At 42.0% G+C, this 9,895-nt stretch overlaps 1 protein-coding gene across 1 annotated transcript in view; it reads left to right on the top strand.

The window, feature by feature from the left end:
• The first annotated feature begins 100 nt into the window (after window positions 1-100).
• Window positions 101-9,895, top strand: part of LOC103372019 (extracellular matrix protein FRAS1-like) — a 157,257-nt gene continuing 147,462 nt past the window's right edge. The window contains exons 1-4 of the mRNA XM_008301532.1: window positions 101-170; window positions 3,577-3,732; window positions 5,705-5,851; window positions 6,992-7,138. Coding sequence (XP_008299754.1) covers window positions 101-170; window positions 3,577-3,732; window positions 5,705-5,851; window positions 6,992-7,138 — 520 coding nt within the window. The remainder of the gene's footprint in view (window positions 171-3,576; window positions 3,733-5,704; window positions 5,852-6,991; window positions 7,139-9,895) is intronic.

Here is a 9,895-nt window from a genome sequence, read left to right as displayed (position 1 = left end):
GCATCTTTTTCAATTTCCAACTTGCGAGAGATTTATTGAGAATTTCCATTGGGGTGAAAAAATGATGAAAATGTTGGGATTTCAGCTTAAAAATGGGCAGATGTCAGTTTCAGATGCCAGATGCATTTCCAGCCCTGGGGAGCGCTTCGACGGGGTGGAAGTGGCCGAACGTACAGGCAGTAGTTGGCTGCTGATGCTCCTGAGTGTAGTCAATCTGTGGGATTGTTAAGTCAGATAATACGCTGTTATCCTTATTTGTGTCATGAGTCAGAATCCAAGGCTGTCGGTATGTTAAGGCTGCTTTTTGTGGGTTCTGTTTGTTTTTCTTAAAAACCTGTCGGATAGCAAGGTCCTATTTTACTTGTTAATACTGAACCTAAACAAACAGAAGTGCTCCAACATATTGGTTAAAACTGAGGCCGGAGTCTGCAGCAGAAAAATGCATTCATAATGAGTCATTAGTAATCAGCATTTTCCATCAGTTCGCTTGTGTTGCTCAAACACAAAGACGTGAGAATAAAAGTTCTCCCTCAGGGCCTGAGTGGTATTTTGGTGCAAGCAGTGAGTATCATCTTTATTTTTTCTTTTTTAAAAAATAGAACTTCCACACATACATGTTTGTTTTTATGGAAAATGAATCAATAGAAAAGAAAGTGCAGCCTGTGAATGAATGTGTTTAGCACAGCCATGGAAACAGAGAGTTAAAGAAAACATGCCTGCAAGGCAGAGAATAAATACAAAAAAAGTTTTAGCTCAGATAAGAATAGAAAGAGAGGTGGCTGAAGTTTGTTTCCTTCTTTTGGTTTTTGTTTAGAACGCTCGGTTTAGAATTCAATTTGTGCAGGTGTTGTTTTAACTTTTTATTTCATGGTTTTTTCTAAAGCGCTGTAAAGGTCACTTGCAATTTTTTGATTAAATCCACCTCCATGCTGCCATGTACCCCCATGATGCACCTCTTTCCCTCCTGTCCTCACTTGACCAGCACATAACTCCACACCTGCACAGCCCCGTTGTTCTGCTTAGTCCGGTAGATATTCATCTCAGCACAGTCGGATTACTCCACGGCCAGACGAAGCCTCCGCGCCATCAGATAAAACAAGAAGGTGTTCGTTATAGTCGTGCTCATCTCGCCTCCCTTTGGCTGCGCTCGGCTCTGAGGGTTTATATCAGCAGGAGGGAAACGGCTTTTAGCTTTTAACAAAGATCCAAGTTTTAAAGATGCAAAAAGAGACAAAAAAAAAAACCTCCTAATTTCTGCTCTCTTGACGTCTGCAGCCAGAATTTCTTTCACACAGAAGAGTAATTAATTCAGTTTGATTTGTGCACGTTTCTCAGATGAGACATCCTAATTATAATCTTTCTTTTTATGAATGTTTCATACGTGTAATTATCCTCTGGTAATTGCTCCTGTCTTTTCTTTTGTGTGACTTTCAGCACAGCTCCCACGAGGCTTTTAGTGCTTTTGAAAGGTTCACAGGTTTTTGCAGACGTTCTGTACAGATCCTGAAGTTTTCTAAATAAACGGATGACGTGATTAATCGGCGGCTCTTTGTCCTCAGTTTAACACGTCACAACCTGACGGAGAAGAATTATGAAGGAGATTTATAGTGAAGAAACATGCTGGTCTGTAAATTATTGGGTTCATTTTGTTCGATGGGCTTCTATCTTGGATGTGGACGACTGACTGAGCAAACAAAGTCTTTAAATGTCACCGAAAAGTCTTGATAAATCCTACAAATGTTCCTACATTTAATGTTCAACTTGATGTTAAAAGCCTGTTTTACAAAATGTGTTGGAATGTACTTAGTCTGTGCTCTTTGGCTTTATAGAAAATAGAAAATAGGGCTGCACAGAAAACCGACCACAATTTTGAAACGATTGACATTTGAAATGCTCCTAGAAAGGAGAACATGTAGATAAATATGTTCAGTGTTAACTCTGATACATCTGACATTAGAACACTTTATTTCACTCTGTTTAAACTATATTTTGGTCACCTGTTTGAGTTTCTGAGCTGCACCGTGGAGTGCAGTGAGTGAGTGGAGACTAGTGGCTTCTCTGTGCATGGCTACCTGACTAGCATCTAGGCTGCTGCTGCTAGCTAGTAAAAACAAAGCTAATCAAAGGAAAACAAAAAGTACCGCAGTAGTAGCAGCATTGTGTTGACAAATTTCACCGAGGTTATCATTCTGCCCTTGATTGTGAAGCTCTAATTGAAAATAAAGTTGTCATCATGCCGATTTCAATAATGAACGGTATACCGTCTCTGAATCCAAAAACAAAGTAGTAAAAAGGAAAAAAGGCCACTTTTAGGGCAATTGTACAGCAGTAGTAGCATTGTGTTAACAAGTTTGAATGAGCTGCAGTACCTGAATGGAGACTAGAGGCTTCTCTGTGCATAGCCACTTAGCTAGCATCTACTATAGCCTGTATATGAGGCGTTTAGGGACTATCATTAAATTGTAGTATTTCAGTGAGGAAGTTTTGAGCAACTGAGGCCATTTATGTTTACATTTTGCCTCTTCTCGATGCTCTGAACTCAAGTTGAGACTAGTTTAAGTTTTATTTTGATGCAAGGAAAAGACATTTTTTGTGGCATGGTATGACTAAGCTGCAATAACTGAGTGGAGACTAGAGGCCCCTCCGTGCACAGCTGCTCAGTTAGCATGTGCTATAGCCTGTATGTGAGGCGTTTAGAGAACATTGGTAAATTGTAGTGTTTCAATTAGGACATATTTTTACATTCTGCCTCTTTGAGATACTTTGAACTCAGGTAAAGATTATTTTAAGCATCATTTTGAGTAACTGAGTGGAGATCAGAGGCCTCTATGTGCACAACTACCTAGTTAGCATCTACTGTAGCCTCTATCTGAGGCATTTAAGGAACACTTGTAAATTGTAGTGTTTCAGTGAGGACATTTATTTTACATTTTTGCCTCTTTGAGATGCTCTGAACTCAAGTAAAGATTATTTAAAGCCTAATTTTGAGTAACTGAGTGGAGACTAGAGGCTTCTTTGTGAACAGCCAACCAGCTAGCATCAATAGTAGCCTATATGTGAGGCATTTAGGGGACATGTGTATATTGTAGTGTTTCAATGAGGACATTTAGTTTACATTTTGCCTCTTTGAGATGCTCTGAGCTTCATTTTAAGTAACTGAGTGGAGACTAGAGGCTTCTAAGTGAAAACCACCCAGCTAGCATCTACTATAGCCTGTATGTGAGGCATTTAGGGGACATTCGTATATTGTAGTGTTTCAATGAGGACATCTAGTTTACATTTTTCCCTCTTTAAGAAGCTCTGCACTCAAGTGAAGATTATTTTAAGCCTCATTTTAAGTAACTGAGTGGAGACTAGAGGCCTCTCTGTGCACAGCCGACCAGCTAGCATCTACTATAGCCTGTATGTGAGGCTACGGTCGATGCAACCAGAAAATCGTAAAACTGAACATTTTAAGTCTCATTTGGATGCGGACAAGTTTTCTTAAGGTGGAAGTTTTGCATTGTGTCAACTTCAGTTGCATCCTGAGTTTGTGTGTGCTAATCTAAGCCTTCCTTCTTGTGTCTCCCCCCACAGAGTGCAGTCCAGACTGCCAGCGCTGCACCGCCGACCTCCAGACCGGCGTCGGCAGCGTCTGTCTGTGGTGCAGAGCTCCGAGGACGTGGCTGCTGGGCGACCACTGCGTCTCCGACTGTCCTCCGGGCCGCTACGCTTGGCACGGAGCCTGCATCAGTAAGCACGTCTACGCCTTCACTCAGCTCGTACGGAGGTCAGAGGGCGCGGCTGAATGTAAAACCTGCGAGAAAACCCCTCGTCAAAACCCTGCATGTTTTATTCATCGGCCTTTTTAGAATTAGCTTCATCTCCTGACCCGGTAGGAGTTTGTTTTTCGATCCTCTCCGCCGACCTCGAGAAGCTGCTCAGAGTGAATATTAAACAAAACGTTCAGCTTCAAAAACACATAGTCTCACGAGTTACATCTATTTCTTTTCTTTTTGGATTCAACCTTGCAGAAGCTGGTTTTTGATTTGACGTGCATTAAAATCCTCCAGATTTCCTCTGAGCTCCACGTTTGTGTTGGAAACCGTACAGAGACTCAAGAGATCAGAGGAGTCGCAGCAGAAAAGTCGTGTTGATGGAACGTGATATAGGATGTAGTGAGATGGATGTTGAGTTTTTGAGGTTTTTTTGGTTGGTTTTAGGGTTATTTTAGACATAAAATATCAATGTAGTTGCACTCGTTAGCTCGCAGCATCAACATCAGGCTAAATATCAAAATCCCCACCATTATTATTTTTTTAAAGTTGTTTTTTTGGGCCTTTGTTCGGTAGTACAGTAAGAGAGAGAAAGGAAAGTAGGGGAGAAGATTGGGGGGAGGACGTGTGGTAAAGGGTCATGAGCGAGATTCGAACTCATGACCTCCACATTGGGACTGTAGCCCTGCACATGGGATGCCAGCTCAACCAGGTGAGCTAGGGTTAGGGTTAGGGGTTAGCGCCCCTCACTATTATTTTTGTTATTAGGGTAACTGCGAGGAACCTTTCGAAACCCTTCTGATTCAATTTTCCAAGTGAAACAAGAGCATTTTTAAGGGCCTGAATATGCTCAAAAACTCAACCAAACTGGCAAAAGGTTTGACATTTTAGGGAACTTGGGCATGTGAGAGGCAAAATGGCTCCATAGTGACCCCTTGGAAATTTCAACGGTGTAGCACTGAAAGTGCGTTTCACCAAGACTTATGTAATTTGGTATGTATCATGTCAGGACGCAAAAAACACCCCCAGGAAACCCATACCCTAAACCCAACAGGAAGTCTGCCATTTTGAATAAGCGGCGAGATTTTGGGTGATTTTTGCTCATTTTTGGCCATTTTCAAGCTCTATCTCCTCCGAGGGGGAAAGTCTGACAGACCCCAAATTTGGCCAGAAATGACAGCAGGACTTATTGATTAAAAGATATCAAAACACTTTGCAAAATCTGAGGGCGTGGAAATGGCCCCCTATGGAATTTTGACGATTCGCCCGACAACAGGAAGTGCCGTCGAAAAGCATTTCAATGGGTTACCCTGGGAACTACGTTTGGCCTCCACCTACGAATTTGGTAGGAACCTGTAGCACATCAGGACGCACAAAAAAGTCTTTGGCGCCACCATTTTGAGGAATGTTATGAGATTTTATGCAATTTTTTTGTCTCATTTTCTGCTTTCTTCAAAATCTACCTCCTCCTGGCATCATTTTTGTTGTTGTTTAGTTTTTTTATGTCGGGCTTTTCACATTTTGAGTCTTGATTGTGTCGTTTTCTCTTGTTTTTTGTTTCTGTCACTGTTTTTTTCTAGTTTGTGTCTCGCTTGTGTCACTTTTTGTTCTTTTGCATCTTTTTATGTCTTATTTTTTTAGGTTTCGCGTCTCACTTGTGTCCTTTGTGTCATTTTATGTCTCATTTGTGTCATTTTGTCTCCTTTGTTTTCATATTGTGTCTCGTTTGTGTCATTTTGAGTCTAGTTTTTATTCTTTTGTGTCTTTTTTTTCATCATCTTTGGTCCTGCTTGTGTCGTTTTGTCTCACCTTTGTTTTGTGTTGCATTACGTCGGTTTGAGTCTCTCTTACGTCTCGTTTTTATCCTTTCTGCAGCACTTTATTAATTTTTAGCATTGCTCCGTTTCATCTCGTCCTCGCTAATGAATCCTATTTGTGTGTTTTCCCAGAATGCCATGCGTCCTGCGAGTCCTGCAGTGGGGCGGGGCCTCTCTCCTGCACTTCCTGTCTGTCCGGCAGCGTTCTGCTGCCCTCCGGCCTCTGCGCTCCGAAGTGCCCCCTCGGTTACTATGACAACGGCCAGCGGGTTTGCCAGGGTGAGTGTGACGCCGACGTTCAACAAATAGGCAGCAGATAGTAACATAGAGTTTACATTCATTTTTATAAAGTCACTGCTGTGCTAGCCTTCCTGTTATTTTGGTTGTTGTAGTTACTAGTAGTTAGTAGTAGTTTATCACTAGTTACCAGGAGTCACTGGAGGTTGTGTTCAGACCAAAACCAAGTATTTTAGATCCAATCTGAGAGCAGAAATCTACTCAGAGTGTTTGTGTTTCCCAGATTCAACATCTGAACCTCAAACGGTCCCATAAATGATAAACAAAAATTCTACAAACAACAACAACAAAAGTGCTCATTACACTCGTTTGTGCCATTGAATGTCTCGTTTTTATCCTTTTGTCTCTTTTTGTCAGATTGTGTCTTGTTTGTTTGATTTGTGTCTCATTTTTATCCTTTTGTTTCATGTTTTTGTGGTTTTGTGTCTCATTTGTGTTTCGTTTCTGTCATTTTGTGTCTATTGTTTGTCAGTTTGTCTCAATTGTGCTGGTTCACATCTTCCTTTTATCCTCTCATGTCTTGTTTTTGGTTGTTTTGTCTTGCTTTTATCATTTTGTGTCTCATTTGTGCTGTTTCTTCTCTGTCCTCTTGTGTCTCGTTGTTGTTTTGTCTCGTTTTTGTTGTTTTGTGTCTCATTTTTTGTCGTTCTGTGTCTTGTTGGTGATGTTTCTCATCTTCCTTTAGTCCTCTTGTGTCTCATTTTTGTTGTTTTGTCTCATTTTCGTCTCGTTTTTGTTGTTTTGTGTCGTGTTTGTGATGTTTCTTCGCTTCCTTTCATCCTCTTGTGTCTTGTTTTTGTCGTTTTGTGTCTCATTTGTGCTGTTTCACATCTTCCTTTCATCCTCTCGTGTCTCGTTTTTGTTGTTTTGTCTAATTTTTGTCTCGTTTTTTGTTGTTTCGTGTCGTGTTTGTGATGTTTCTTCGCTTCCTTTCATCCTCTTGTGTCTTGTTTTTGTCGTTTTGTGTCTCATTTGTGCTGTTTCACATCTTCTTGTCGTCCTCTCGTGTCTCGTTTTGCATCGTGTCATGTCTGGTTGTGATAAAACCCGACATCCGGCCGGTGTTTCTGATTCCCGGGGTTGTGTTTCCGCCCTCTGACCTGTTCTGTGTTTTCCCGGCAGCGTGCGACAGCCAGTGTCTGACCTGCGACATGGCCGGCGTCTGCTCGTCGTGCCGCGACCCGACCAAGGTGCTGCTGTTCGGGGAGTGCCAGTACGACAGCTGCGCCCACCAGTACTACCTCAACACCACCACGCGCACCTGCAGAGGTGAGACCCGGCGACACACACACACACACACACACACACACACACACACACACAGGCCGATAAGAGGACGTCCGTGAAGCGTCTCCTTCCACACGACGGCGGCTTTATGAGCTCATCAGTCATAAAGGTGATTGATGGATGAACCTCAGAGTGAACGACTTCCTTTATCAGGCGGCACACAAAACCTCATTCAGCCGCTTAATTAGACACTAATCAGCCCAGGCGCATCCCGCTGGTGTCGCTTTTAACCTTTTGTGTCTCGTTCTTGTCATGTTGTGTCTTGTTTGCGTCATTTTGTTAATTTTTTTTGTCCTTTTGTCTCTCGTTTGTCATCTTGTGTCTTATTTTTTGTCATATTGCGATTTGTTGGTTTGTCGTTTTATGTCTCATTTTTGTCCTTTTGTGTCTTGGTTGTGTCGTTTTGTTGTTTTTTGGTCCGTTTGTGTGTCATCTGTGTTGTTTTATTTCACATTTTTTTATCCCTTTGTGACTCTTTTTTGTCCTTTTGTCTCTCGTTTGTCATTTTATGTAAAAATTTTTGTCCAGGTGTGTTTTGTTTGTGTCGTTCTATGTGTCATTTTTACCCATTTGTTGCTTGTTTGTCTTGTTTTTTGTCTCTNTTGTGTGTTTTCCCAGAATGCCATGCGTCCTGCGAGTCCTGCAGTGGGGCGGGGCCTCTCTCCTGCACTTCCTGTCTGTCCGGCAGCGTTCTGCTGCCCTCCGGCCTCTGCGCTCCGAAGTGCCCCCTCGGTTACTATGACAACGGCCAGCGGGTTTGCCAGGGTGAGTGTGACGCCGACGTTCAACAAATAGGCAGCAGATAGTAACATAGAGTTTACATTCATTTTTATAAAGTCACTGCTGTGCTAGCCTTCCTGTTATTTTGGTTGTTGTAGTTACTAGTAGTTAGTAGTAGTTTATCACTAGTTACCAGGAGTCACTGGAGGTTGTGTTCAGACCAAAACCAAGTATTTTAGATCCAATCTGAGAGCAAAAATCTACTCAGTGTTCGTGTTTCCCAGATTCAACATCTGAACTGCAAACGGTCCCATAAATGATGAACAAAATGATAAAAACAACAACAAAAGTGCTAATTACACTCGTTTCTGCCATTTAATGTCTCGTTTTTATCCTTTTGTGTCTCTTTTTGTCAGATTGTGTCTTGTTTGTTTGATTTGTGTCTCATTTTCATTCTTTTGTTTCATGTTTTTGTGGTTTTGTGTCTCATTTGTTTCGTTTCTGTCATTTTGTGTCTATTGTTTGTCAGTTTGTGTTGTTTTGTGCCTCCTTTTTATCCTCTTCTGTCTGTTTTTTGTCATGTTGTCTTGTCTGTGTCACATTTTGTCAGTTTGTTTTGTTTGTGTTATTTTACGTCTCATTTTTATCCTCTTGTGTCTCATTTTGCATCTTGTTGTGTTTTGTTTTTGTCATTTTGTCCTTTTTGTCAGTTTGTGCCTTGTTTGTGTCCTTTAGTCCTCTCGTTGTTGTTGTTGTTTTGTGTCTCGTTTTTGTTGTTTTCTGTCTTGTTTGTGCTGTTTCTTGTCTTCCCTTCATCTTTCTCGTGTTTCGTTTTTGTCGTTTTGTCTCATTTGTGCTGTTTCACGTATTTCTTTTATCCTCTCATGTCTTGTTTTTGTTGTTTTGTCTTGCTTTTATCATTTTGTGTCTCATTTGTGCTGTTTCTTCTCTGTCCTCTTGTGTCTCGTTTTTGTTTTGTCTCGTTTTTGTTGTTTTGTGTCTCATTTTTTGTTGTTCTGTGTCTTGTTGGTGATGTTTCTCATCTTCCTTTAGTCCTCTTGTGTCTCATTTTTGTTGTTTTGTCTCATTTTCGTCTCGTTTTTGTTGTTTTGTGTCGTGTTTGTGATGTTTCTTCGCTTCCTTTCATCCTCTTGTGTCTTGTTTTTGTCGTTCTGTGTCTTGTTGGTGATGTTTCTCATCTTCCTTTAGTCCTCTCGTGTCTCATTTTTGTCGTTTTGTGTCTCATTTGTGCTGTTTCACATCTTCCTTTCATCCTCTCGTGTCTCGTTTTTGTTGTTTTGTCTAATTTTTGTCTCGTTTTTTGTTGTTTCGTGTCGTGTTTGTGATGTTTCTTCGCTTCCTTTCATCCTCTTGTGTCTTGTTTTTGTCGTTTTGTGTCTCATTTGTGCTGTTTCACGTCTTCTTGTCGTCCTCTTGTGTCTCGTTTTGCATCGTGTCATGTCTGGTTGTGATAAAACCCGACACCCGGCCGGTGTTTCTGATTCCCGGTGTTGTGTTTCCGCCCTCTGACCTGTTCTGTGTTTTCCCGGCAGCGTGCGACAGCCAGTGTCTGACCTGCGACATGGCCGGCGTCTGCTCGTCGTGCCGCGACCCGACCAAGGTGCTGCTGTTCGGGGAGTGCCAGTACGACAGCTGCGCCCACCAGTACTACCTCAACACCACCACGCGCACCTGCAGAGGTGAGACCCGGCGACACACACACACACACACACACACACACACACACACACACAGGCCGATAAGAGGACGTCCGTGAAGCGTCTCCTTCCACACGACGGCGGCTTTATGAGCTCATCAGTCATAAAGGTGATTGATGGATGAACCTCAGAGTGAACGACTTCCTTTATCAGGCGGCACACAAAACCTCATTCAGCCGCTTAATTAGACACTAATCAGCCCAGGCGCATCCCGCTGGTGTCGCTTTTAACCTTTTGTGTCTCGTTCTTGTCATGTTGTGTCTTGTTTGCGTCATTTTGTTAATTTTTTTTGTCCTTTTGT

Source organism: Stegastes partitus, unplaced genomic scaffold, assembly GCF_000690725.1.
Source record: "Stegastes partitus isolate 25-593 unplaced genomic scaffold, Stegastes_partitus-1.0.2 Scaffold1683, whole genome shotgun sequence".
NCBI lineage: Eukaryota > Metazoa > Chordata > Actinopteri > Pomacentridae > Stegastes > Stegastes partitus.
Note: the sequence above shows the minus strand (reverse complement) of the source record. Positions and strands in the feature narration are given on the sequence as shown.